The following is a 27,167-nucleotide window of genomic DNA, read 5'->3' on the forward strand; positions in this document are numbered from 1 at the left end:
TTGGGACACGTCACTAGATAGTGTTTGGTTGGGACACGTGCTGGGCAACCGTGGGTTTCGCTGGAAAAAGATCATAGACCTTTAACCAAACTTTGGCATTATAAGAACGTAAAATCTTGTGCCGTTTCCTGGCAATTCTCCATTTGTGCTGTATAACAAGAGTTTACCGTAGCAGTTGATATTACCACGAGAGATGACCAAATCGAAATAAATTCAAATCAAAATGAATCATTTTTTGGAGTTAGAGTTTTAAAATTTATATTTTTTGTTACATAATTAGAAATAAAAATTAAAAGTGTAGACCCGTGATACATAAAATTTACTCTGTTTTTCATAAATTATTAGGAAAATTTATATGCCAGAGTACAATTTTGAAAAATGCAAATCAACAATCAAATTTGCTCTGGTTTGACCTGTTAACTCTATATTTAAGAAAGACAAGTTTACACAAGGTCAGAACATGAAACAACAAATCTATGCTGTTCTTGTTTGGAAAACTCTATTATACCAAATGGAGTGAAGAATCATATGAAACAAATCATATTTTACAGGCTCAGCATGCCAAAGAAAATGTTGTTGCACCATTTTCACTCTATTATGCATCTCCACGTACCTCTCCTCTGAGATGGAAAGGAGTACGTTCTTTAAGCTTGGGATATCCTTCTCCAAGATGAAAACAGCAAAGGATTCCCAGTGTAGAACCTCAAAAAGGGGTGGCACAAAGTTGTCAGATATTATAACAGGAACACACTCATAGAATATAGCTTCCACGACTCAAGGGCTATTCACTTCATGACCTCTTGCACATATGCAGAACTTACTGCTCTTCATATGCTCAATATAGTTAATGTTGCCCTTCACATGAGGCATGGGGCCAAAGATTTTCATGTCAGGGTCATTTCGCCAATAGTTCAATAAAACTGGTCTCACATAACCATGCATGTTCCCTGCAAAGAAAGCAAGGATATGCCTCTGGGAAGAAGGGTTGCCTCCCTGGCTTTTCTGAGGGTCCTTAGCTGAATGCACGTATGTTTCGGGAAGAGAAACATCCTTGCCTATGGTAAAGCCTACTCCAATATCCGCATTGCAGAGTGCTCTGATGCTGTTGAGAAAACGTCCCCTTGTTTCAGCAGGAGCCTGAGAAAATAGAGTTTCTTATAGAGTTTCCACTTTAAAAGAGGGAAGGGGATTAGAAGCTGAAAATGCAATGGGAAATAATCTATGTAGCTTTACTTACAATGTAAGCTATACTATACAGTTTTAATGCTCAATTGGTCTCTCAACTGTCAGACTAGTTTAGGTTTGAGCATCAAAAAGTTTCCCATACTTTATGAAATAATGACTAGAAAACAGAGAACTCTTTAGGAAAAAGATGTTACCCCTTAAAAGGAAGATGCATGTGGAAGGAGATCATCTACTATGTTATGCGAGGTGAACATCAAAACCATCATGTTTGAGGCAAACATCAGATCTTTCAAATAGCCATTTATGCACAACAAAAACAGTATGTTTTGCACATTATACAAACTACGGCAGTCTGGATACATATAGATGTCAAGATGCCTCGTATAAGTATAACTGATGGCAATAAGTAGAATGGAAAAAGCATACCCAGTCATGACAAGCAACAAGAAAATGATCTGCTCCACCGGTTCTGTTCCAGAAAGGATGTTTTGCTGCAATCATGTCTACATAGTTTCTCATGTACTGAATTAAATTGTTTCGACTGTGTGAATTGCGTACATAAAGTGTTAATTCTAGCAACCGAGAACTAAATGGTAAAAAAAATAAGTGAGCTTTTTGAGGGTCTTTAGTGACAAAATTTTTATTGGCTTCCAAGAGCTTTATGAACCATCCTTCAGAGGCATATATACCTTCAAGTATTCCTTGATGGAAAATGGGTTTTTCTCCCTCTTGGTAGATGTAAACCTTGAGTATATTCTCCATAAGTTCATAACTCCTGCAAAGTATGACATCCTTTTAATAACGAAACAAATGCATTGATGAACAACAAAATTACAATACTTTTAACATACTGGATCCACAAAGGCTGGCTGTACATCCTAATCTTCAACAAAGTAACAAACATAGATGGTAAAGTTCTCTTATGCATTTGACAAAACAAATCTGAGTGAAAACAAATTAAATGGGAATCTCCTATCAAAAGTTGGAACAAGGTATACCTTTTAAACATGGAAACATTACGATACAGAGATGGGTGAAGTCCAGAATCATTTGTCATTACAGGTGCATGCATAATCTGTGATTTTGCAAAAATTACTTCCTGCTGTACCTTTGAGGACAGTGGTGGTGCCTATAAGCAATACATAGCAGGAAGTAAAGTAAGTTAAGAAGAATTTCACATTGACTTCAATGCAAAACCAATCAATCCAGATATAAGTATATACATACCACTGAATGGGGTGAAGTATGACTCTGTAACAACAGATCATTCATCTCAGATATTGAGACAACAATCTGTGGTTGCTTCTTGGACTTCATTTTAGGCTTCTTGGATCCTTTCTTCGTTACTGCAGGAACTGTATTTTCAGAATAAACATTTCCAGATACAGGAGTGCTAATGAGGAAATTGGGATCTTCATGCTTTTCAGGCAAAATTGTGGTATTTTTGCCCACCGATGATGTGTTCACAGATGACATATTGCTTCTTAATTTTGTATCTGGAAGAATGGATGGTGACTTCAATGGTGGTGATGCAGGTGCTGCAAAATCACGACCAAAGCTTCCACTACTGGTTGAAGCATTATAATCTTGAGTAACATTCTGCTGCTCTGGTGTTGCATGTAAGACAGGAGCATTTACTACATTGTCACCATTCTCCATTGTGGAGCTTATACTCGAAGCTATAAGAGTGTCTGATGAAGATCCATTAAAAAGTAAGCCAAAAGAATTATTTGAACCTTCATTGCTTTCTGATACATATACATTCTTGAGATCTCTGTCTTTTTCTTCAGATTCATTTCCTTGAGCAGTTTCTATGTCTATATTTAAGACTGCTGTACCATTTTCTGTATCATTATCTGCATAATTATGAGTAGAGTTTAAACCGTTTGAAAGTGTCACATTATCAAACATCCCAGACTTTGATGATGACCAACCAGTTGGAAAGCTACCATTCTTGCCAGCAGCAAAGAGAGATGTGAAAACTTCAGTATATGGAAGTTCAAAATATTGAACTGCTAAAACTAAAGCAAATGTGATAGCCATCAGCAAGAGAAGCCTCCTGCTTTCTGCTTGACATAGGAGTCGAAAAACTCCCATCCACGTCACAACAAAAGAACCTATATAATCCAAGCACAGAAGCAGTTATATTGGTTGCCGGTTGGTAGCAACACAACTTGGTAATAAAATGGGAATATATATACAATGTGGCAAGCAGGAGTATCATTTAGGAAGTTCAAAGAAAAAAGAGATTTCGCCTAAAATTAGATGCAAGACTTGCATTTATGAATAAGGTATTAAATGCACTAAACTATAAAGTAAGTAAGAGGCAAATCTGCATTAATGCTTTTAGTAAGTTAAAGCAAAAGTTCTTGCTTTTAAAATTTCTGATCCTAAAAGATAAATGCAAACAGAACCAAAAAGTGGATCTCAAATCTCCCAAAAGAAAAAAGAATTCATCATTTCCATGTAATTTACATACATTTTCTTATCAACCCAGCAAGTAGAATAGCTGAAAAAGAGACATGTTCATCTGAACAGTTAGCCTCATATCATCCAAGATGACCCAAGAATAAGATAGCCAAAAAGAACCTGTATTTTTCATATGTCCATAGGAGAAGAAATTCCCAATTCAAGGAGATCAAGAAACATGAGTAGAAAACAAAAGAAAAAGAAGAAAGGAATGAAGTAAGAGTTGAACTCACATGCATATATATGTTTCAGCCGGATAGAAGTGAACCGACAAATGAGTTTTTTCCCGGACGGATTTGAACCTGCTGCCCATTCCTTTGGAATAAGTACTAAGAAAGAGGTTTCTATGTATCTGTGGCGCCAATTGAGATTTGACTTGCGTGATTGTAGGCTTAATTTATATCCTGTTTGTTTCACTGGAAAACGACAGAAGAAAATTCCCATTTTCAGTTGTCTCTGTTGTTCATATTCCTTTTTGTACCATAGACTCAGACTAATCAACACGTGCACTAATTCTCATGGTATTCTTTTTTTTTTTTTCTTCATTTTCATGTTTTCTATTTCCAAATTCCGAGTGAGTAGGCTTTTTGTTAGTAACGTTGCGTGTGCCTGATATTAATGGCAGGTGGCATTGGTTTTGGAAAAGATAATTTTAAAGAGCTTCCAGATGAAACGCTAAGGGACATTAAATTTATAATTCTTTATTTAACTATGACAAAATCATTATCTTATTTATCAAAGATTAATTCGATTAAATATAAATTTTCAAAAAAAATTTATTTATTATATGTGAAATTAAAACAGTCATATTTATTTCTTCTAAAACATTTAATGTGAAATTAACTCAACAATACTATCATTTATTTATATATTTTTTTAAAATATTTAATGTGAATCAAATTTAAATCGAATTTAATTTGATATCATTTTATCACGAAACTATAAACATGCTTATGAAGCAAATGATGAGGTACTCGGATTAAAAAAAAACTATAAACGTGCTTATTAGATGTGAGATCGATACTTCTTCTTTCGCTTCAAAATTTGAAGCACTTCACATGATAGGAATTTTAGGATCGGACCTTGTGCCTTTACTAAAATTATTACTACTATTATATATCCGGACAGAAGTTATAAATGAAAAGGTTACCACAAATTTCAAGAAAACCATTGAAGAGGAAGCTTTCCAAATGAGTGGTATTGGATGCTAAACCCACACGGGGGGGAAAGCATCAGCGTAACTTTATTCAATCATTCTTGTATACAACAAAAATAATGTGGAAACAGATTTTGTACTAAAATAGCTCAACCTATTCTATCAATGAAAATGAAAAGAAAGAAGAAAATCTCAGCATCTATTTACCAAAGCTTCTGTTTACTTACCTCGGTTTCATTTGGAAAACTCTATTGTACCAAACTGAGTGGAGAATCATATGAAATATATCATACTTCTCAGGTCTGGGATGCCAAAGAAAATGCTGCTGTATCTTTTTGACCCTCAGCTGCATCTGCCGGTACCTCTTCTCAGGGATCGATAGGAGGATCTTCCTCAAATTAGGAATATCCTTCTCCAGAACAAAGACAGCAAAGGATTCCCAATTCAAAACCTCGAAAAAAGGAGGCACAAAATTGTCAGATATGATCACTGGTACACATTCATAGAAAATGGCCTCTACCACTCGTGGGCTATTAACCTCGTAACCTCTTGGACAAATGCAGTACTTGCTGCTCTTCATGTGCTGGATGTAGTTCATTTTCCCCTTAACGTTAGGCATTCTACCAAAGATTTTCATGTCAGGATCTTTGTTTCCCCACTGTTCTAACAGAATTGGCCTTAAATAACCATGCATGCTTCCTGCAAAGAAAGCCAGGATTGATCTTTTAGAAGGAGGTTTGCCTCCAAGGTCTCTGAGAGGTTTCTGAGGATTCCGAACATAGGTCTCAGGAAGAGACACATCCTTGCCAAATATGTAACCTTCTCTAATGTCGGAATTGCAGAGGGCTCTAATGCAATTGGCCATGTGTTTCCTTGTTTCAGATGGTGCCTGAGAAAGTAGTGTTTATTATAAGATACTGCCAGGAAAAACTGAGAATCATCATATCATAATATGTAAAATATCAACCCATCGCTCCCTCTAAAGAGAAAAATGAAAATAAGCAGCCATTCACATGCATGCACACAAATAAAGGCAAATATATGTGTAATGATACAGCGGTCAAGATAAAAGCAGTAGAGAAGTTAGGGTGATAACTTCCCAGAAATAACAAAGTAAAATAGCTCAATTCATTTCAAATTGCATGAAAATTAAATTATTTCAAATGCTATTGCTAAGTAAAATAAATGGATTATTTGAAATTTATGAACAGCTTCAAACACCTGAAAGAATGTAATGGCAAACCCAAGAAGCATAAAAAGCATACCCAGTCGTGGCAAGCAACAAGAAAATGATCAGCTCCTTCAGTTCTGTTCCAGAAAGGATATTTTGCTGCAATCATGCCCACATAGTTCTTCAAATACTCTATAAGGTTTTTATGATTGTGAGAATTAGGCACATATAAGGTCTCCTCTAGCATTCTAGAACTAAAAGGTAAGTAAAACAAGTGGGCTTCTCTTGGGTTGTTAGTAACAAATTTTTTATTAGCTTCCAGCTGCTTCATGAACCATCCTTCAGAGGCATAAATACCCTTCAGAACCGGTGTATGTACTATGGGCCTTTTTCCTTCCTTGTAGACGTATACTTTGAGTGTGCTTTCCATCAACTCATAGCTCCTGAAATTGTGATGTAAATTGTATAAACATTATGCACTTGACTAGAGTAGCAGTACTAATTTGTTTTACCACAAAATAATTAACAATCATTGCAATGAAATTCTTCTTTGCATTGAATCATACCATTTAGTAGAAAACTTGAACTACTTATTTCCACTAAAGGATCCCTTGTTTCCCTTTTTCCCAAACTTACTCGGCCAATTAAAATAGCTAGGTTAGAAAGAAATATGAACCACTTTTACCATTATTAGCATGGCAAAAGAAAAAGAAGAAAAGTCAGAAACAACAAAACTACTTTAAGAAATGGTGGTTTCCGACATGCAGCATTCTATCAGACTATTCAATAGTTCAAAGGAACAAATCATAGGGTTATTGCTGACTAAAGGCAAAAGGTAAGGATAAGATTGTCTAAGCTCACATTTTTTCAGTTGAATATTATATATTGAGAGCCCATTCCCATAATTTTAAGGAAAAAAATATTACAGATATAAACTTAAACTTATCAAGTTTTTATCCCAAACTAAGAAGGTCAACACAAGAATCCTTTTCCTCCACTATGCAAGCTCACTTCAAACTCTTCTTGAACTGTCTGCAAAAATTTACTCCTCCTTGACTAATAGTATTGTCATGAATTTAGTCTAATTCTTAATTTTCTTTATTTCCTTCTACATTGCTAACCATTTTGGGACATCCCTGCAACTACATTGCAGATGCTCTAAAGATTAAAGATCCTTCACTCCGTGTAGACTTGATTGGCTACTTCCACTTCTCTTTTGAATGAATTTATTTCTTTCTTTTCTTGTAATTGCATATATCCATTTTACCATTCTCAACTCACCCAGTACTCTGTTTTTCCTTGTAAGACCTTTTAATATAGTGACCTTTGGGTGTAGTGATTAAAAACGACAAAGAAAATGGCATCATAACCTACCTTTTGAACATAGAAACATTCCGAAAAAGAGGCGCATAAAGTCGCGGATCATTCTTTATGATGGGTGCATTCTCGATCTGTGATCTTGCATTTAGTAGTACTTGGTCTGCTCCTGAAGACCATCTTGGTGTCTAGAAACAAATGGAGATAGAAAGAAACTTTGAAGTTAGAACTAAATTAATTCCTTAGAAATAAAAAAAAGGAAAGGTTTGAACATACCTTTGAATAATATGAAACGTGACTCTGATAAAACAAATTGTTCATATCAGCTATTGTAGTTAGTGCAGGTGGCATCTCAGGCTTTTTCTCCACCTCAGGAGTATTGGTGGGAGAAGAGTTATCACTTGATGTGGTGAAATTGTTCTGAATCTCTTCCACCTTTTCATTCTTGTCAAAACTTGGTGTCACATGTTGCTCCAGTGAAGATATACTGGCATTGACAGACACAACAGGAATCTGGATATTTGTCTCAACATCTTTTTCTAAGGTCTTGTTAGTTGACGAATTTGTTGGGGTTAAGGCAGGCAAAGGAGATCCAAGACCAGAATCTGAAGACTCTGTACTTTCTGCTGATAAAGTAATATTTCCGTTCCCAATATTGTTGTTTGAAGTGTTAACATCACCGGTATCATTCTTTACAGAAAAGCTTTCCTCAGTTTTGCTGGCCTCCTCAGCTACAGTCTTATTGAAACTTTCAGCAAAGTCCATGGTGGAATTTTTGTTTAAGTCCACAAATTCCTCAGTTGAAGACTCCCTAGAAGAAGTGCTATCCTCATCTAATATAGAAGTTCTATTCAAGCCTATTTCTCCTTCTGATATGATAACATTATTCTGATCTTTGTTTCCTTCAGGGGTCCCAAAATCACTAGGTGTTTTATTAGCAGCACCGGTTTGGTTAAAACTATTTAAACTTGTCAAGTTACCTTCCTCCTCGGACTGCCATGAGAGATCACCATCCTCCTCTGCTATAGTCTTATTCTTGGAGCTTTCAGCGTAGCCCACTGTTGAATTCTTACTTATTTCTACCAACTCCCCAGTTGATGTCTCCTTTTGTGATTCACTACCTTCATCAAATGTAGAAGATTTATTCAAGCCCACATCTGTTTCTGATATAACATCATTATTCAAATCTGTGTCATTTCCTTTAGAGAATTCGTTATCATGAACCATTTCATTAGCAGCATGTGTACCATTGTTGTCCAAACCAATCAAATGAGTCACATTATGTGCCATATCTGCCTCAGCTGATGATGGACCACTAGCTAAAAAACTACTTTGTCCCTCAACTGAAACCTTACCAGAAGGAAATAAAGTCGACAGAACATTCCCATACGGTAGTTCAAGATACTGGAATGTTATAATCACAACAAATGTTATTCCTATAAGCCATATCAATTTCCTGGTATCTAATTGAAACAAAGATTTGAGTTCATGCCCCATTGAGAAACCACTCTGCCGATTGTGAACTGAGTTCCAATGCTAAATATCATCCCTGCATTGTGTTTCCCAGACCCTGGATTTAGTCAGAATGAAACTCTTTTACTAATCCATAAACCTAACTCAATCTCAGCACAAAAATGACTCAAAAAACTTATAAGAGACACTTATCAAGAAAAGAAATCAGCATAGTTAAGAATTCTATATCTATTTTAGCAGTTAACTTATCAGCTAGCAAAAATATTCAACAATTTAGAAAGCTCAAAACAAAAACATAATCTAAGAAAAAAAAGCTAAGGAATGTGCTAAATATTACTTGATTTTCTACTTAAAATTTTTCTAAACAAGCCAAATTGTTACAAAGATTAACTAGAGAAGAATAATAAGCTTAGTTGCATGGTCAAAAAAACGATTTAATCAAGAACAATAACTTTTAACTGCAAAGAGAAACTTAAGACCGATTCGTATTTGGAACCTTAAAGGATCGAGCTAAGGCTAGTTTTCTCCATTAATCAAACATGCAACAATCCAGAAAATACAGAGAGAAATGACAAAACAACCGGAAACTCATTAATCAACTAAAACGACGGAGAAAGAAACGCTTACGGTTTTCGCTCGTCGAACTCTCATTCTTCTGTTTGGTTGACAAGAAACAAATGAGGGAAACGAAATTCTCCAATCCGAGAGCGAATGGAAAAAAAAACAGAGAATCAAAAAGAAGCAGGGAATTTTTTTCCGGGAGGTGGACAGTTGTAATTACACGTTTAAAACTAAAGAAGGAATCTTCTTTCTCTTTACTTTGTCTTCTTTTCTTTTTATCCTTTTATGAAGATTTCTTAGCAGCCAAACAGTGAATTTCTAGATTTGGTGGATCTGCATAGGGGGTTTGCATGGGAATTTTGAGGCTTCTACCGTTCCCCGCAGCTTCTGTTTTACCTTACCCGCTTTACCAAGATGTTGAAAACGGTGAATTTGTGTGCGTTGGACGCTAAGCTTTTATTACTGGTATCAATCTTCTCGGACGAGAAAGGACAGCCGTCTATTCCGATATTACGTATTAGCCAACTGACTTTTTGACTTCTTACCCGACACTTTTAGTCCACGCGCAGCGCATTTGGCGCTGCCGTAATTCTTTCCCAACGTGACGGACCCTGTGTCCGTAGTCCGTTTGAACTTTTTCTCAAAGCTTTTTTCTTTTCTATCTTTCTTTTATAAAGGAAAATTCAAAACTTTTGAACATAAAAATTTAGTGCTCAAATTTTAAGAAATATGATTGAATCCACTATAAGGTAAAAAAATATTTTACATATATTAAAAAGACTCTAGATAAATCTTTTATATTGTAATAATACCATATTATAAATTACATTAAATCTAAATTTTATGATTGTTAAATTTTTATTTATTTTTTCTCAATAAAAAATTTTAAACTATTACCTATTGAGAATTGATGAGATATTTAGGATGAGAACAATCAGTAAAAATGCAACTCATAACTACAATTATCACATTTTCATGTTTTCATTCACGAAATACATATATTTTATAATAATACGATAAATATTTTACCTTTTTAACTGTTAATTATAATTCTGTATGAATTCATTAATTTTTAAAATTAACAATCTATCTTAAAAGAATATTTTTTGTTTGATATATAAGTTTATCCGTTAGTCTAATATTACCATTTCTATTAGTTTTATGATATAATAATATTAAAAAAATAATTTGACACTTCATCAATTTAAAAATTATCATATTATATATAATATAATGAGTACATATCTAATGTTCCCTAAAAATTAGGCTAGATTTGAATCAAATCTGGGCACAAGATGATCGATCGAAGTAAAGAACATTAATTGATCTTTAAAAAATTATAAAAAAATAAAAAGGATATTTTAGATATTTTAATTTAAATATTAATACTATTTAATTGATTAAGACAGAATATTCATTTTATAAACTAGTAAATCTTTATGTAATTACGATTAAAAATATTTTACTAAATTAAAATATTTTTAATTTATCTTTGATAATCTTAATAAGTTCTGTTCCATGTAATTCTATTGGATCATGTTTTTTCATATACACAATTCCTTATATAATATTATCTTCCTTAAATTTTTCTTCTGTTCTAATTAACAAAATAAGCTTGAGCGTGTATCATAAGCCACGTTTGCAATCTCAATTGATGGAGAACGGTGTTAAGGCAAAGATGCCGTTAACGGTTGAGGCAGTGAGCGTCACGAGCCATGAGCAAAACGTGAAGCATAGACAGCGAAGGTGTAGGCTGAAATTCCCTCAATTATATCCCTTTGCCTGCCAATAACGATGTTGACCCCATACCATTGTGGTTATGATTTAAATCTCTTTTGAATTTTCTTCTCGAGCGGTGGCTTCACGGTTCATGGCCGTGAACTTACAATTACAACATCATCTACAAAATTTTGTTTACTTGCATGTGGTCCCATACGTCGGCATCATTAAATTTTTTTTAATAGAGAGGAGGGAGATTCGCATCATATTTTTTTCAGATAAGGAATACTACGTTAACCAATGACCTACTTACATGACAATGCATTATCACCTTTTTTGTTCTTATCATACAAGAATACAAAGGAACTCACATTAAAATTTTGTAAAAATAAATCGTAGGGTACCCTGCCGCCATCACCACCAGCACGCATATCTACAAAGGATTCAATTTTTATTATTAATTGATGCCAAACAATTTTTATTTTTCATTTTTTCCCTGTTAATTAATTAATTTGAATGCTAGCCACTAGAATAGAATATTTCCTGGCCATGTTATTAGAAAGAATTTTTTCTTATTTTTTTTGGTTAGTTTTAAGAACATCTTTTAATAATATATATGTGTTGATTTCTCACCTCCCTTCGCTACTTTTTGAGGTTTAAGTTTACAAATTTTAACATTATTACCTTAAAATTATGTATAAAAACTTGTGTCACATAACTCATATTTAATTAGCTTAGTTCGGATGGGTGAAGTTGTGGAAATTAATTACTTATTCATCCCATGTTCTTGAATTTTTTAGTAGCAATTATTATTGGAAAATATATTTTATTTAATTATTAATTAAATATTAAAATTTATATTTAATGTATTATTAGTGTATGATTTTATACACCATTAGTGCATTAAATGTTACTATCTTATTAATAAATAAATTTAAAAATCACATTACATATTTATTTTTATATGTTTATTTTACATTTTCACATATAACTTTTAAATTATAGCAATGATCGACTTAAATATTATATAAGTTTAACAATTACATTTTAATTTGATATGAGATGTTGCATTATAATCTCACCTACTTAAATCTTTAATATCATTTTTAAAATCAAATGTCATGACAACAATCAAAATCCACTTCATGGACCTAAATTGTCTTTAGTGCAATATAAGAACCCATATCCTACTGATATATGTTCTTATTTCAATTATAATGATCTCAGTCTAAACACTACTAATTTAGTTAAGTTTTGAACTTAGCCCACGTTATCGTAAAAAATATAAATTAAAGTTATTAATAATTGTATAAATCTTAATAATTACATTTACAAATTACATATAATATAAAATAAATTATCACAATTATTAAGTAATAATGTAATCAATAGTAGTATATTAAATATAAACCTTTAAATTTTATTTTCCAAATTGAAATTTCATTCCTTTTGCGTTAAAAATAAAAAACTAAAAAGACTTTTCATAAAAAAAAATCCCAATTAAAACTTTCCACCAAAAACTTTAACCAAGCGGAAAATGCATACCCTTGCACTGGTTTATTGACCCGACAGCCCGATCAATTGCCACCGTTACGTTGCCGCAACCAAAAATAATTTAAGAAAAAGGACCAAATTTCTTAAACCCTAATCCCAAAACCCTTTTCCACAAACAACATTTGTTTTCTCTCGCAGTTGGAATGTGTCTGCAATTCGCTATTTGAAATCCCATTTCCTTAATCGTTACTTGATTAACGTAAATCTCGAGATAAACGAGCTTGTTTATTGAGCGTGAGAGAGCGATGGAGGTGGATAGGGAAGACGGACGCACGCAGAACCAGTTGAGACCTCTCGCCTGTTCCCGAAACGTTCTCCATCGTGCTCATGGCTCCGCCAGTTGGTATCAAGGTATTTCTTTGGCGAAATGTTTTTGTTGGGAAATCATAATTTCGATTATAAATCTGTTTTTGTTTGGTTTTTTGGTGTTATTTTTGTTTAGGAGACACGAAAGTACTCGCTGCTGTTTACGGGCCTAAAGCTGGAACAAGAAAGAATGAGAACCCTGAGAAAGCTTGCATTGAAGTTATTTGGAAGCCTAAAACAGGACAGACTGGTAATTTCTTTAAAAAAAACCCTTTCAATTATTCTTGCATTTGAAGTTTGGCATGTTGGGAATTTTTCGAAATGTCTACCATGGTGTTTAGGAAAACTGGAAAAGGAATATGAGATGATATTGAAGAGAACTCTGCAGAGCATTTGTATTTTGACTGTTAACCCAAATACTACAACATCGATTATAATTCAGGTGAGCTATTTAATGTGCTCTCTGTAAAAATATCCCTTGTTTATAGCCAATTTATTCGTGAATTGAGTTTTTATGTTTTCTGTCCAGGTTGTCAATGAGGATGGTGCTGTATCCCTTTATGCATTTCCATTAGGATTGTTTTACAGCTTATTTCATTGTTCCCTAGTTTTCAGTTATTGAAGGATTTGGTTTTCAATAGTTTAATTTTCATTACGTGTATGTTAAGATGCACTCAGAATTTACTTTGAGAAGATTACAATTTTGATGAGCCAAAAATGCTGCCCCAGAGATTTTGTTTGTAACTTTTGCTTCATATTATGATTTGATGTTTTTTTGTTTTTTTTTACCCTCTTTTGGTAATAACTAGTGAGGGATATATCACACATCTTCTTGTCAATTTCATTGCAATCCTTGATATTACCTCTTATAGCTTCTTCCATGTGCCATAAATGCGGCATGTGTGGCCCTTGTAGATGCAGGAATTCCTATGAAGCATCTTGCTGGTAAGCAATGCAGACATATAGTCATATTCATGTTTCTTTAATATCTAGGACTTAAATTCTGGCTGACTATTATATACTGAATAGTGCAGTTGCAATATGTTGTTGTGTGGCCAAGAGTGGATATGTTATATTGGATCCCACCAAGCTAGAAGAGCAGGTTACTATGGAATTCCCTTTGTTAATTTATTTTGTTTTTATAAATTTCTTCTGTAACTAGAATTTAGCTCATGTGCGAAAATTCTAAACCCCAGAAAAGGAAAAAGAAAAAGAGAATAAGTTTTCCCCTGATAAATCCAATGATATTCATGATACTATGTCCTTAAACTATAATTCTGACAGTAGGAGCTTTCATCTGGCATATATGATTGCAGCCTTAGACAGATCGAATCTAGAATAGTTGGCTTCTTGTAAAGTTTGTTTAATTCCGATCTTCTGACATGTATGTCTTTCATAATGGCAGAAAATGAAGTCATTTGCATATTTAGTTTTCCCAAACTCAGTCCATTCGGTGCTTACTGGAGGAAGTGTGCAAGGTGAACCTATGGAACATGGAATTATTACATCAGTTACCCATGGTATAATGTCAGGTATCTGTCACACTCTATTGGTCTATCCTTATCAAAATTAATATGCTTTGCAGCTGCGGAATCACATTTAATTGTCAAAAAGTTAAGTATATTTTTTTTTGGAGATTTAAGGTTGCTATCAAATAGAATGTTTACCATTATCACTGGTTACTCTCATGGAACAAGAACTTGCTAAATGCTATCACTAGTTTGGTTGCAAGTGGAATAGCTTGGCTTTGAATTCTTGTTTAGATGGGATTAGGGTGTTGCGACAACTGTGATCTCATTCTTTCTTTTACAACTATGTCTTTCACCTCTTGAAGCATTGGGCTTAAGATTTATTAGACAATATTTCATTCTAATAGATTCCTATTTGAACTCTTGTTCCAGTGGATGATTACTTTTACTGCCTAGAACGAGGGCGTGCCGCTAGTGCCAAGTTGTCTGATTTTCTCAGGAGGAGCTTGCAACAGCACCCCACTGATTCATCTAAAGCTGGGTGACTCTGAATTAGATTTTCAGGCAGACAATTGATTCACTGGTTTGTGAGATTTCATGCTATACTGGATACTACCATAGCCATTGTTGTACTGATTTCTAGCTCTCATTTTTATGTACTTTCATAGCATTTCTGACCATATTGTATCAGAAATTTGATGTAAAGAATATAATTTTCAGCTCTGATTGGTTCTGAATTGTGATATTCTCCAGTACTGTTGATTAATGGATCTGTTATTCCTAAGAGGTGAAATTTTGATCTTAGATAGACAGCCTACTTTACTAGATTCTATTAGGACGTTCTTTTGAGTTTATTCTACAAATTGCATAGGCTAATGGCAACTTGTATAGATAAATGAATGATCACAGGGATTTTTGAGCACTTGGTTTCCATCCATTCACATGGGGCTTTGAAAAATTTTTGAATAACCTATTGGGCCTCAAATTTTGCTCAATCCAAGGCAGAATGCACTTGGTTTCTTCCGGATGTCCCAAAAGATCATTTATGGCCCAAGCATCTGCCCTGATATGGGGCTATCTGAACCATTAGTCCAAGCTCCAAATTGGCAAATGGCAAAAACCATGTTGTAGTCCTATGCCAAAGAACGCAAAAAGAAGCTTTCTGGTTATTAGGGGTGAATAAAATTAAATCAGATCAGCATAATTATTTATTTAAATTAAATTCAATTTGAATAAAATGATTTGTTATAGTTGATTTATTGAGTCAATTAATTTAAAATATTTGATCTAATTGATTTTTTTTTATCAATTTTTGATTTTAAAATTTTTAAACCAAATCAATAACAAATTAAACTAATTGTTTATATATATTATTTTTAAATTTATATAAAATATAATGTATATTTAATATTGTCGTTTCCTCATTTGTGTTGTTTCAATTTTATTTTTATATTTTTTTAATTTTTTTTATTTACACGTTATTATGGAAGGCTGGCAGCAAAGCAGCGGTGGCGGTTCGATTCGACGTATGATCACAAAGATAGCACCGGCGAACCAATTCCTTTTGTGTTCGCCCTTGGCTGCGGGAAGTAAGTTTGTCATAACATTTAACAGGGTTTTGATTGTTTTAGTGGCTAAGCATGTATCCAGATATAGTGTATTGATGTGAAGCTGAAGGTCTGAATAAACTACCTTAGCCGATAATTTTCTTTGCTTTCTTTCTGTTTGTAATTTTGGTTGGTTATAACGAAAACTTATATGGGATTGAGTTGGAATGAATTCGACCACAAGTGGAAGATTGTTGGGGCACCCCTAGTGAAAGATTGTTGGGGTTTAGGGAAGGGAAGGGAGGAAGGGTTAGGTGGGACTAAGGGTTGATATTCACAGGCCTAATTCTCTATTGTCTAGCAGTCTAGCAAGTCCAATTTGTGTACATAGAGTTGGGTGGTATTCATTAATTAGATCCCAATTAATATGGTTTTCAAGTTCACCAAAATTTTGAGTTATACGAGTTGCTAATCCATATCAGTGCAAGTTTGAGTTATGGCTATTATTATATGGACTCAAAAAAATAAATGTTGTTGTATAAGGTGGATTCAGCTCATCGTGAAAATTGATGGCTGATGGGTGTTGATTTAATTAAATATTAAAGCAACAAAATAATTAGGTAAATATCAAATCAAATAAGTTTAGGATTACAATATCTCTCACACTTCATCTAAATCTTACCTCTCTTCTTTAACTTATTTCAATGGGTTGAATTGCTAATTTAGAGTTCTAAATTATTTATAAGGGTCTCCCGACACATCTTATAAAAATATCTATTTTAACCAAAACACTATATCCCTATGTGAATTGAAATTAAAACAGACTTATTAAGTTCAAGCTCTAATTTGGCTACATATGGCCTGTAGGTATATCTCTATCCTATACTCAAATCAATTAATATGATCATATGCTATCCCAATTTTAGTCTACACTAAACTCCCTTTCCCAAGTTTGTTTAGGTTCCTAGATCAATTTAATTGGTGACTAAGCAATTAAAAGCATTAAGCACAAATTGGAATAAACAATTCAAATCCCATTAAAGATAAGTAAGAAAGAGATTAAAAGTTAGATTACATGTGAGTTTAATTGCAATCCTAGAAAAATAATTTAGCTCATAGTATCTAATAAAAACAATATTTAAAGAAATTTAGCCATAAATCTAAATAAAAAAAAATAAGAAAAACACAAAAGTAAAGACAGAAAATTAATAGTTAGAGCTTTGTGATATTGATTCTCTCTCCAATTCTCTTGTTTCCTTGCTTTGTTCTTAGCTTCAAATCTTCAGAATAGTTGTTTGCTGTCTCCTTTTCAAAATTTCTGAAAAAAGTCCCTTAAATAGGCTCCAAATAACCTAATTTTCAAAATCTTGTCAATTTTTTTAATTTTTGAAAAGTTACCCAGTGCTGCGGCACTACTTCTCCAGCGCTGCAACGCTGAGCTCTCTGAAAATTTGTATGTTTGCTTCCTTTCATCAACGCTGCAGCCTTGTTATCCTAGCGCTGTGACAGTCTATCAATTTCAAACGTGAGTTTCATCTTGACATGTTTCAAATTGGGCAAAGTAGCAAACATAAAAGTTTTAGCCCTATCTCTTAACTTTCTAATAGATAAAGAATCACATCAATTGGATTTTTGGATTGAAACATATACTCCAAATATCGCATCATATTCAGTTCTTGCATACTGTTGCAGTGCTCCGACTTTGACAAATATTTTGACCATGATCTAGTCAGAACTGGGTGAATTGATAAAATCAACGTTGTAGTCCTTCTTCTTAGAATTCTAGTGGTCCAAGAATCACCTCATTTGGAGTTATTTAGAGAGATGTTTAGAGAGAGATATGATCAAAATACCAAAATATATATGAATGAAGTCATAGTCATACTTGTACTGATTTTCATCAAATGAGCCTTTTTCATCAATTTTCTACAAAAATCATAAGAGAAATTAGCAATAACTACTCTTAAGAATTTAAAACAAAACAACATAAAATTTAACTGAAATAACTTAAATTAATCACTTAACAAGTAATCAAAACTTAAACTAGAAAAATACTTAAAATGTTAAAATCCGAACTTAAAATCTCAAAGATCTAACTACTTAAGTCCCCAAAATGTATCAAAATAACTCTATATAATAGAGTTATCACAAACCAAACCATTCAATTGCTCATCCAAATTGACAATAGTACGGCCTAACTTGCTTTAACTAAATTTAGTAATGTAATTGGTTGGTTATGGATAGAGTTAGCGGCTGCAATTTGTTCTGTTATCGTTCAATGCATATTATCTTGCTATTGGTCAAATGGCTGCACCCTCTATTCTTTCGGTACCTTAATCTTTAATTCGGTACGACCGGGCGTCATTTTTGGCTTCAGACTACTTGGATATGCGACACAAATATACTACTTCATTTAGAATTAAAAATTTGGTTAAAAAGGCAATAAATTTGACCACGAAAAGCTTATTAAAACTCTTCTATCCACTTCTGCACTAATTAATTTCTTTTAATGTTTTGTTTCCTTTGACACGTAAATGTATTTGAGCAGACTCTATATGTAATTCACCATGGAGTGCATACTACATATATATATATATACGTAAGGCCTTAGTTCGCAGTTATCTTCACAACTTGGTGTGGTTTGCTTGCAAGACCTTGGTTTCAAGAGGAAAAGAAATTATAAGATGGCATCTTCTTATGTTCCATGTCAAGTTCATTGCTCCTTTGGAAAGCCTTCCATCTCACCCAACTTTGATCTCTTCAAGACAACTGATCTCTCCTCTTCGTTCAAGGTTAGCTAATTCCTCTCTCTATGAGAAAAATTAAGTTGGCTTGAATATAACGTGCTTATAGATTTTTTCCATTCTCGTGACAGCCATTGGTAAGAGAATTGCAACAACTTGCTTTCCGGATTGATGTCCCGAAAGCTGTCAAGAACGTTTCGATCAAGTTGCTTGATGCATTTGTAGATTCTGTATTCGAGTTTGTTGACCACCCATTGCACCCATCTCAGGTATATCATAGGCCTTATATTATTAAATATTTTATGAATTCTGCTTTTGAGTAATGCACATGGAAGCTTGTGTATGTTTACCAAGGTTTATGAATGTTGGACAGAGTAACTTTGCTCCAGTGGATGAATTGAAAGAAGCTGCTCTTGTCACCAACATCCAAGGCCAAATTCCAAGTGTTTTTCCCGAGGGCGTCTACATACGAAATGGTTTGGTTTTCTAACCTAATTAAAAGCCCACATCTTAGCAGCACCACCCTTTATCATACAAGATTACAGATAATTAATGGTTAGGATATAAGATTTTGTATTTCAGGTGTGAAACAATACATTATACAGAGAATATAATTCAAGTAAAACAAGAACATATAGTTGTTGTTAGTTTCAGTCCACACGCACAAGAGAAGCCATTGCTTCAAGTTAAAAAATTGCAGAACTAACAAAGTTTAAAGATTTTATCTCCAAGGACAGTTGATACAAGACATAAATATAAAACAAAAACTAAAAGTAACATGATTTGGTGACATATAAATGTAAAGATGAGAAAAACGAGGATTCATTGACAGGCCGGCAAGCTAAGAAACACAGAAAAACCTTCTGCAGAATTTTTGAAGTTTAATACTATTACTATTGCAATTTTCCACTGAAGTTTCATACTATGGAAATAATATAACGACACAAGGAAATAAAATTCTGGCGATTATATTGTGAATTGTGTCATGTGATCTCTGAGTTTTTCATAACTTTTTTTAGTTAGTGCTGACTGGTCAATGCCATTTTATCTGCAGGACCAAATCCTCTTTTTGGGGGACTAAAGTCAACCAAATCTTTATTTGGACGGTCGAGTCCTATGTGGGTGGAAGGAGAAGGAATGCTTCATGCCTTGTATTTCAGTAAAGGCATTGATGGGAGCTGGACTGTCGTTTATAATAACAGACACGTTGAAACTGAGACCTTCAAGCTAGAAAAACAGCGCAACAAACCCACGTTTCTTCCTATCGTGGAAGGAGATCCGCTAGCTGTTTTGTCTGCCTATTTGCTTAATTTGGTGGGCTCATTATCCAAAATTGTTCTTTCAAATCAAGCGTCCTAGTCCTTAGTTGAAACTCATGGCTAGTTCCGGCGTTAGATGGAGACTAGTACGATTTAACATGAGGTCTTAGTCCAATATCCAGAAGTATGACATTTCCCAGGCAGATCTAGATGACATTATTAAAATTCTCAGAGTCTCACCTACAAAGAATTAGCTAGTGGTTAACTGAGAAGCTCGTAGAGTATGTAATAGCTAGAAAAGAAGCATAAAACTGATAACCTTTGTTTGCTTTCTTGCTATTTTTCCCCAGCTGCGGTTTGGCAAACCCTATAAAAATACAAGCAATACCAATGTTTTTGAGCATTCCGGGAAATTCTACTCAGCTGTAGAAAGTGACTCGCCTCAAGAGATTGACATCTTTACACTCGAAGCTTTAGGTAATTGGGATGTCAGTGGAGCATGGAACAGACCATTTACAGCACATCCGAAGGTTCTTCTTCACACCTACATGAAAGTTACTATACATATTAGCTTTACGATGATGGAGTTCATTTTCTATATGACAGAGAGCTCCAGGCACCGGGGAGCTGGTTACCATGGGGATTCAAGGAACTAAACCTTTTGTTGAAGTGGGAGTAATTTCATGTATACTATCCATACATAACCCTAGTCTAGAGCATAGAGAACAAAATTAAGTAACATCCTTTAATTCCTTAAAGGGGTGGCAACATGCTGATATCTCCATTCTAACACTTCTAATTTTATTTTCAGCTGATGGAAAGAAATTAGTCCACAGGGTGGATCTTAAACTCGATAGGTGCCCACTTTGCCACGAAATTGGAGTTACAAAGAGGTAAGCTCTGTGTGTGTCTGCAATCTGCATATATAAATGTTTTATTTTTCCTTGTGTAAGTTAGAAAAGTACCAGCTGCATGATTCAAAACAATTGATTTCCAATTTGGGATATTGTTTTGCAGGTATAATGTGTTCATGGACTGCCCACTAACTGTAGATATAGCTAGACTTATTCATGGTGGCCAGTAAGTTCATATATTTCAGTTCCTAATTTTATGAGAAGATGTTCTTTCTTTGGCTTACTAAGAAATGTTTTATATTGTGAACTTCTGCTGATATGTAGGTTAGTAAAATATGAAAGGGAAGGATATGCAAGAATTGGCATAATGCCTCGCTATGGGGATGCAGATTCAATCCAGTGGTTTGAAGTAAAACCAAATTGCACTTTCCACATTATCAATTGCTTTGAGGATGGTGATGAGGTAACTTAATTATATAAATATATCTAAGCAATTGACTGTATTCTCCATGGGATTGATAAAATTGAATTTGCAGCTACATGAAATTTTGAGAGAGCTCCATCTTTGTCAACAGGTTGTAGTGTGGGGCTCTAGAGCTCTTGCATCAGTCATACCCGGACCTGATCCGGATTCAAAGGAATTTGAGTGGTTTCCGCCAAAATATAAGCCTGGTGCACCAGTTGAAGAGAGTGTTGATTCCATTTCAGAAGACCAATTATTGTTTCATCGTCCGTACGAGTGGAGATTGCACATGAGAACTGGAGATGTGAAAGAGAGAAATCTGACAGGGCCTAATGAATTCCCCATGGAGTTTCCTATGATCAATGGAGCTTTTGCAGGTGTTAAAAATAAATATGGGTACACCCAAGTATGTCACTGCGGCTCAAGTTCTGCCACAGGTAATAGAAATATGAGCCCTCTACCATAACTTTTCTGTCATCTGTATGGCTGGTTATTTAACATAACATGGTCCTTTGATTTGGTTATTTCAGGCATGGGGAAATACGGGGGCCTCGCCAAACTCTACTTTGAAGAGCAAAACACTGGGACTTCTATGGTAAATAGGTTTCTCATTCATTCTTTTATCTTCAATTCTCTCTGCTATTTATTACTGCACTTACTATCCCAACTTCAAATTTGAAACTAGAGCGGGAAGCAAGAAGAAGGGTTGATCAAAGTGGAATATCATATGTTTGAGGAGAACACTTATTGTACTGGAGCTGCCTTCGTCCCTAAAGGAGGAGGTGCTGAAGAAGATGACGGTTGGATCATCACATTTCTTCACCATGAAGATACTAACATATCTCAGGTAAGTCAAACTTCTCAGCTGCTAAAATAAATCATGTTAAGGACTGTTTTTTCCTAATAATTTAATCCGTATTTGCTTTCCTTGGATCGATACAGGCTTATATAATTGACACAAGAAACTTCTCCAGCCAGGCAGTTGCCAAACTTACATTACCATGCAGAGTACCGGATGGTTTTCATGGAGCTTTCATGCCAATCCAACTGCACAAGAGAATAACGAAGACGACTTGTTAATATCGAACATTCCAAGCTATGTCTCTCTTCATTAATTATTCATTGTGGCAGTACTATGTGGCTTGAGCTGATGTAAATCAATCAATTAATAGGAGCCGTAGCTTTCAAGCATAAAGAGGTGTGATGTTTAAATTTAGTCCTTACCAGGCTGTTTAATCGAAAACTTTTGTCTGTTTTCGGGCAAGTTGTTGCTCAGTGATATTAAGGAGATTTGAGCTAATTAACTCCTCAAACATGGCATATTCCCGTGATCTTCTCAGCCTAAATACAGCTAATTGGAAGAAAAGTTTTATATCAGCTCAGATTTTTTTACTGATACGTCACATTCTCATCCAACTTGTGAGAGGATCATAGACTAGAATAGTTAACATAATTTAAAGAAAATAAAAAAATGTTGTCATTGTAAATCACTTGAGTTGAAGTGATGTTCTACCTTATTGTTAAACACATGGAAACAAAATAAGCATCTGTTCAATTGAAGCCATGAAGGTCATAAGTACAATTTACTATGTCTCTCACCTCAATAACTTTATAAATAGTAGTATAGATTGGCAAAACCTTGCAAACTTAGACCTACTCTATTTTAATAGATGTAAACCTCCTAACAAGTACTTAAGGCAGTAGAGAAAGAGAGAGCCATGGCAGCTTCATTTGTGGCGTTTCAAGTGCATTGCTCTGCTCAAAAATCCCCCATCTCATTAAATTCTGATCACTTCAAGACCCTTCTCTCCTCTACTATGTTCAAGGTTAGTTACGGCTCAGGCCACCTTCCTTCTTTCTCCTAAAGCAAGCTGCTCATTATAGATTTATAAAAATGCATGAATTCATGACTAATGTTAAGTGTCACTGACATGTGGGGTGTGGGTGTCCTGGGATCCTGATGACCATTTTTGAGAAAGTTGCAACAGCTTCCCTTGCGAATCGACATCTCGAAAGCCATTAAGAAAACTTCTGTCAAGTTACTGGATGCGTTTGTTGATTCTGCATTCGAGTTTACCGATCAGCCATTGCTCCCATCTCAGGTACGTACCATAGGCCTTCAACATCATGCACTTAAAACTTATATTGCGCCTTGCATCATGCACATAGCGTACTGATCAGGTCTTACATTCTTGTGACTGTTGATTGAACAGAGTAATTTTGCACCAATAGATGAACTGAAAGAAGCTGTTCTTGTCACAAGCATCGATGGTGAAATTCCGGATGGCTTTCCCGAGGGTGTCTACTTAAGAAATGGTTTGATATTGACCTCATTGTTTTTATGATGAATGTGATGTGTCAATATATATGATATAAACATATCTTGGAGGAATCTCCTATATTTTTGTCCTTGATGGTTGATGTTTCTTATAACAACCAAAAACTTACATAGCATGATCAAGGCTTTAGAATTATTCTAATGCCCTGTGGTCGATAATCCTTTCACATTAACGTATAAATATATAGCTGATAATGTCGACAAGTTATTTTCATTATCATTATTTAATTGCAGGGCCAAACCCGCTCTTTGGTGGATTAAAATCAACAAAATCTATATTTGGGAGGTCAGGTCACATGTGGGTAGAAGGAGAAGGAATGATTCATGCTTTGTATTTTGGCAAAGGCGTTGAAGGAAACTGGACCGTCTGTTACAACAACAGATATGTTGAAACTGAGACATTCAAGCTGGAAAAACAACGAAACAAACCATCCTTTCTTCCCGCTGCGGAAGGGAATTCACCGGCTATTGTCTGCGCTTATGTACTTAATATGGTGGGTTTACTTAAACAATACAATGTTCTTTCAAACCAAGCAGCCTGATTCTAATTTAAGATATGGACATTTTAGACTCAGAAAGGGGACTAGAAGGATCTGTATGTTTTGGTTCAGTTCTGAGTAGACCATAACTATTGAGATTTCTTCCAGCGGCACTGAGCAGGGGTTGGATAAAAATAATTATCTGCAGATATGTTTATCTTGTAAAGTAGAACTGGTTAATTGAAGACTTCTTAGGTAACCCATTGTTTGATTTCTTTGCTATTTCCCCAGCTGAGATATGGCCAAGTTAACAAATACCTAAGCAACACTAACATTATTGAGCATTCGGGGAAGCTTTACACAATTGCAGAAAATCACTTGCCTCAAGAGATTGACATCTTAACGCTTAAAGCTTTAGATATGTGGGATGTTAATGGAGCTTGGAACCGACCATTTACCTCACATCCTAAGGTTGTTCTTCTTATCGTTATATCAGAAGCTTTTGTATAGATCCACTTAGCAGCTTTATAGTTTATAGTACAAGATAGTGTGATTTTTGCTTAAGCTTATCACTTCTTATGTAACAGAAAGCTCCAGGGACAGGGGAGCTAGTTACCTTTGGGATTGATGCAACTAAACCTTATGCTGAACTGGGAGTAATTTCTGGTATGATCCCCATTCCAAGCGCATTTAGAACAAAATTTAAGCATACACTTCCACAGGTGTGGCAACATGTTAGTATCTCAGTTACATTCTTTTTCAGCTGATGGAAAGAAACTGGTTCACCGAATGGATCTCAAACTAAATAGGTGCCCCCTTAGCCATGAAATTTTAGTCACCCAGAGGTAAACTTGTTATAATGATCAGACATAGTTGTATTAGCTCCAAAAACCAGCTGCATTAATATTCAGACAATTGTCATGGAGTTTTTTGATTTTCATAGAATTTTCATTTGCAGGTACAATGTATTCTTGGACTACGCACTAACTGTAGATTTGGGCAGACTTCTTCTCGGTGGCCCGTGAGTTCGTATTCTTTTTGACTCTAACTTTTTATTTTCATCACTCAACTCACAAAAGTGTTCCGGTTCTGTGTAACAATGGTACTGCGTAGATTAATAAAATATGACAAGGGAGGATATGCTAGGATGGGTGTAATGCACCGGTATGGGGATGCAGATTCAATCAAGTGGTTTGAAGTGAAACCAAATTGCACATTTCATTTCATCAATTCTTTTGAGGATGGTGATGAGGTAAATTCAAAATTCGATTCTGTCTTAGACATGGAAGATGAACTTATATAACTGATTCGATATTTTGTAACACAGATTGTGATTCGAGGGTGTAGAGCCCTTGAATCAGTCATTCCAGGACCTGATCAGGGTATGAACAAATTCGAGTGGTTTTCCAGAAAATTCAGGCCTATAGAATCAACTGAAGGAAGTCTTGATGCAATGTCAGAAGATCAATTAGTGTTTCCTCGTCCTTATGAGTGGCGGCTGAACATGCGAACTGGGCATGTCAAGGAGAGAAATCTGACAGGGACTCAGTTCCCCATGGATTTTCCTCTGATCCATGGAGCTTTTACAGGTTTGAAAAACAAATACGCCTATGCCCAAGTGCGAGATTGTATTGCAAGTTCTAGTTCAGGTACTTGAAGCCTTCATAATTTGTAGGTAAGATCTAGCTATCATTAGGTTCAAGATGTGCTATGATCCTCAATTTTATAATTAAATTTAGGCATGGCAAAGTACGGAGGCCTTGTCAAGCTGTCATTTGAAGAGCCAAATACTGGGATTTCTTCGGTAAAATAAATCTTCTTATTTTTCCTGAATTCTTTCATGTATAATTCTCCTTGCATGGATTCTTCTGACTTGGATTTTGATATCAGAGACAGAGACAAGTAGAAGGGCTAACAAAGGAGGAATACCATATGTTCAAGGAAAACACTTTCTGCACCGGAGCCTCCTTTGTCCCTAAAGAAGGAGGTATTGAAGAAGACGATGGCTGGATCATCACATTTGTTCACAATGAAGACACAAACATATCTCAAGTAAGTCAATCTGGGAAAACCTGATAACCATTTATATCTTATTTCAATGGAGTTTAGTACTCATTTTCCTCTGACATACAGGTTTATTTAATTGACACAAGGAACTTCTCTAGTGAGCCAGTTGCCAAAATTACATTGCCATGCAGAGTTCCGTATGGTTTCCATGGAGCTTATATCCCAATGCAATTGCATGAAAAACTCACCAGGATGGTTCCCCACGCCTGATTCCATTGATTGATCCAACAGTTGTCAGATTGAAATAATGTAATGTCATTAAACAGACTGGGAATGTTATAGCCACGTAAACTGCAGTGTTGAGCTGTTGACTTGGGGGGCACAATAGCTTGTAAGCTTAGTTAACCACCAACTTACTTCACATCCAATGGGATTTGAAAAATGGAAAATCATGTAATTATATGTCATGCTTTGATGGGGACTTGTCACTTTTGGATTGTTAATCCATTCCTACTTTCATCATAAACAAAACGTATTGATTGCTGCCTTCTTTGTTTTCCAATTAATCGTTGAAATTTCCTTTTCAATCAAGTCATGTACTTGACTTGATTCAATATCAAGCAACAAAAGGCATATTCCAAATTGCTTGAAAAGGCATTTCGCAACAAAAAGATGCCTATTTTGAAAACAATTGTCTTCATCCTCTTCTCTCTTTTGTTTTTTTTTTAAAGATTTTGACATAATGTTTAAATAAATTTTTAAAATATTTAAAAAATTTAAATAAGTTTTTATTGAGTTAAATAAATCTTTATGATTAATAATTAATTAATTAATATTAATTAAAATATTATTTATTATTTTATATTTACATGACACTGACATGGCATTAATATGGAAGGTGAAAAATATCATATGATGTATATTATCATAACAAATTAATATAACACATCATTATCAAATTATAATATATCAATACGTCAAATTATCATCAATTATGATACATTAATATATTACGTCACTACTACATAATATAAAATGAGAAATGACATTTTGAATGAGTCAATAATTAGTTATAAATATTTATTTGGTTTAAAAT

General features: G+C 34.5%; 5 protein-coding genes across 8 annotated transcripts; 3 read left to right on the forward strand and 2 right to left on the reverse strand.

Annotated features, from left to right (window-relative positions):
- Window positions 1–407: 407 nt before the first annotated feature.
- LOC110410860 (uncharacterized) lies at window positions 408–4,103 on the reverse strand. Of its 2 annotated transcripts, XR_016350848.1 has the most exons (6): window positions 3,888–4,103; window positions 2,413–3,302; window positions 2,184–2,314; window positions 1,875–1,960; window positions 1,612–1,726; window positions 1,071–1,137 (listed from the first exon to the last, which is right to left on the reverse strand). XR_016350848.1 is itself a non-coding variant. In XM_021420758.1 (5 exons), the coding sequence occupies exons 1-5, from the start codon at window positions 4,096–4,098 to the stop codon at window positions 775–777; spliced, it is 1,944 nt and encodes a 647-aa protein (XP_021276433.1). In that variant the 5' UTR covers window positions 4,099–4,103; the 3' UTR covers window positions 408–774. The 2 variants fall into 2 exon arrangements, 1 of the variants encoding a protein (XP_021276433.1); XM_021420758.1 differs by having other exon boundaries at window positions 408–1,137; window positions 1,612–1,960.
- A 682-nt stretch (window positions 4,104–4,785) lies between these two features.
- LOC110411189 (uncharacterized) lies at window positions 4,786–9,713 on the reverse strand. 2 transcript variants are annotated; one of them, XM_021421234.1, is made up of 5 exons: window positions 9,399–9,713; window positions 7,575–8,847; window positions 7,356–7,486; window positions 6,076–6,424; window positions 4,786–5,699 (listed from the first exon to the last, which is right to left on the reverse strand). In XM_021421234.1, the coding sequence occupies exons 2-5, from the start codon at window positions 8,793–8,795 to the stop codon at window positions 5,034–5,036; spliced, it is 2,367 nt and encodes a 788-aa protein (XP_021276909.1). In that variant the 5' UTR covers window positions 8,796–8,847; window positions 9,399–9,713; the 3' UTR covers window positions 4,786–5,033. The 2 variants fall into 2 exon arrangements, with proteins under 2 accessions (XP_021276909.1, XP_021276908.1); XM_021421233.1 differs by having other exon boundaries at window positions 7,575–8,868.
- A 2,843-nt stretch (window positions 9,714–12,556) lies between these two features.
- LOC110411065 (Ribosomal protein S5 domain 2-like superfamily protein) lies at window positions 12,557–15,184 on the forward strand. Its single transcript, XM_021421077.2, has 8 exons — window positions 12,557–12,956; window positions 13,048–13,161; window positions 13,253–13,353; window positions 13,441–13,461; window positions 13,784–13,856; window positions 13,946–14,013; window positions 14,317–14,443; window positions 14,813–15,184. The coding sequence occupies exons 1-8, from the start codon at window positions 12,851–12,853 to the stop codon at window positions 14,923–14,925; spliced, it is 723 nt and encodes a 240-aa protein (XP_021276752.1). The 5' UTR covers window positions 12,557–12,850; the 3' UTR covers window positions 14,926–15,184.
- A 3,385-nt stretch (window positions 15,185–18,569) lies between these two features.
- LOC110411181 (carotenoid 9,10(9',10')-cleavage dioxygenase 1-like) lies at window positions 18,570–22,569 on the forward strand. Its single transcript, XM_021421224.1, has 13 exons — window positions 18,570–18,719; window positions 18,803–18,940; window positions 19,045–19,147; window positions 19,726–19,985; window positions 20,281–20,460; window positions 20,537–20,615; window positions 20,742–20,823; window positions 20,948–21,010; window positions 21,109–21,247; window positions 21,360–21,684; window positions 21,778–21,842; window positions 21,933–22,094; window positions 22,190–22,569. Exons 1-13 carry the CDS (start codon window positions 18,612–18,614, stop codon window positions 22,325–22,327), a joined length of 1,842 nt encoding a protein of 613 aa, XP_021276899.1. The 5' UTR covers window positions 18,570–18,611; the 3' UTR covers window positions 22,328–22,569.
- Window positions 22,570–22,909: 340 nt separating this feature from the next.
- Window positions 22,910–26,533, forward strand: LOC110411250 (carotenoid 9,10(9',10')-cleavage dioxygenase-like). 2 transcript variants are annotated; one of them, XM_021421317.1, is made up of 13 exons: window positions 22,910–23,073; window positions 23,227–23,349; window positions 23,461–23,563; window positions 23,820–24,079; window positions 24,356–24,535; window positions 24,652–24,730; window positions 24,828–24,909; window positions 25,023–25,085; window positions 25,178–25,316; window positions 25,392–25,713; window positions 25,804–25,868; window positions 25,955–26,116; window positions 26,198–26,533. In XM_021421317.1, the coding sequence occupies exons 1-13, from the start codon at window positions 22,966–22,968 to the stop codon at window positions 26,339–26,341; spliced, it is 1,830 nt and encodes a 609-aa protein (XP_021276992.1). In that variant the 5' UTR covers window positions 22,910–22,965; the 3' UTR covers window positions 26,342–26,533. The 2 variants fall into 2 exon arrangements, with proteins under 2 accessions (XP_021276992.1, XP_021276993.1); XM_021421318.1 differs by having other exon boundaries at window positions 23,236–23,349.
- The last annotated feature ends 634 nt before the right edge of the window (window positions 26,534–27,167 follow it).

This window comes from Theobroma umbraticum, unplaced genomic scaffold, assembly GCF_002168275.2.
Source record: "Theobroma umbraticum cultivar Fairchild unplaced genomic scaffold, ASM216827v3 scaffold_56.0, whole genome shotgun sequence".
NCBI classification, from domain to species: Eukaryota; Viridiplantae; Streptophyta; class Magnoliopsida; order Malvales; family Malvaceae; genus Theobroma; species Theobroma umbraticum.

What these genes read in the sequence shown, in the direction of transcription:
- LOC110410860 (XM_021420758.1), bottom strand. Translation starts at nt 4,098, where the DNA reads ATGGGAATTTTCTTCTGTCGTTTTCCAGTGAAACAAACAGGATATAAA. An exon ending in GCTGAAACATATATATGCAT is followed by an intron (nt 3,303 to 3,887) that starts GTGAGTTCAACT and finishes TGGATTATATAG; the next exon opens with GTTCTTTTGTTGTGACGTGG. An exon ending in TTGTTGCTTGTCATGACTGG is followed by an intron (nt 1,138 to 1,611) that starts GTATGCTTTTTC and finishes CTATTTTCTCAG; the next exon opens with GCTCCTGCTGAAACAAGGGG.
- LOC110411189 (XM_021421234.1), bottom strand. Translation starts at nt 8,795, where the DNA reads ATGGGGCATGAACTCAAATCTTTGTTTCAATTAGATACCAGGAAATTG. An exon ending in ACGTTTCATATTATTCAAAG is followed by an intron (nt 7,487 to 7,574) that starts GTATGTTCAAAC and finishes ATTTGTTTCTAG; the next exon opens with ACACCAAGATGGTCTTCAGG. An exon ending in AATGTTTCTATGTTCAAAAG is followed by an intron (nt 6,425 to 7,355) that starts GTAGGTTATGAT and finishes TCACAATTTCAG; the next exon opens with GAGCTATGAGTTGATGGAAA.
- LOC110411181 (XM_021421224.1), top strand. Translation starts at nt 18,612, where the DNA reads ATGGCATCTTCTTATGTTCCATGTCAAGTTCATTGCTCCTTTGGAAAG. An exon ending in CATTTACAGCACATCCGAAG is followed by an intron (nt 20,461 to 20,536) that starts GTTCTTCTTCAC and finishes TCTATATGACAG; the next exon opens with AGAGCTCCAGGCACCGGGGA. An exon ending in TGAAGTGGGAGTAATTTCAT is followed by an intron (nt 20,616 to 20,741) that starts GTATACTATCCA and finishes TTTTATTTTCAG; the next exon opens with CTGATGGAAAGAAATTAGTC.
- LOC110411065 (XM_021421077.2), top strand. Translation starts at nt 12,851, where the DNA reads ATGGAGGTGGATAGGGAAGACGGACGCACGCAGAACCAGTTGAGACCT. An exon ending in GCCTAAAACAGGACAGACTG is followed by an intron (nt 13,162 to 13,252) that starts GTAATTTCTTTA and finishes CATGGTGTTTAG; the next exon opens with GAAAACTGGAAAAGGAATAT. An exon ending in TCCTATGAAGCATCTTGCTG is followed by an intron (nt 13,857 to 13,945) that starts GTAAGCAATGCA and finishes TGAATAGTGCAG; the next exon opens with TTGCAATATGTTGTTGTGTG.
- LOC110411250 (XM_021421317.1), top strand. Translation starts at nt 22,966, where the DNA reads ATGGCAGCTTCATTTGTGGCGTTTCAAGTGCATTGCTCTGCTCAAAAA. An exon ending in CATTTACCTCACATCCTAAG is followed by an intron (nt 24,536 to 24,651) that starts GTTGTTCTTCTT and finishes CTTATGTAACAG; the next exon opens with AAAGCTCCAGGGACAGGGGA. An exon ending in AGACTTCTTCTCGGTGGCCC is followed by an intron (nt 25,086 to 25,177) that starts GTGAGTTCGTAT and finishes GGTACTGCGTAG; the next exon opens with ATTAATAAAATATGACAAGG.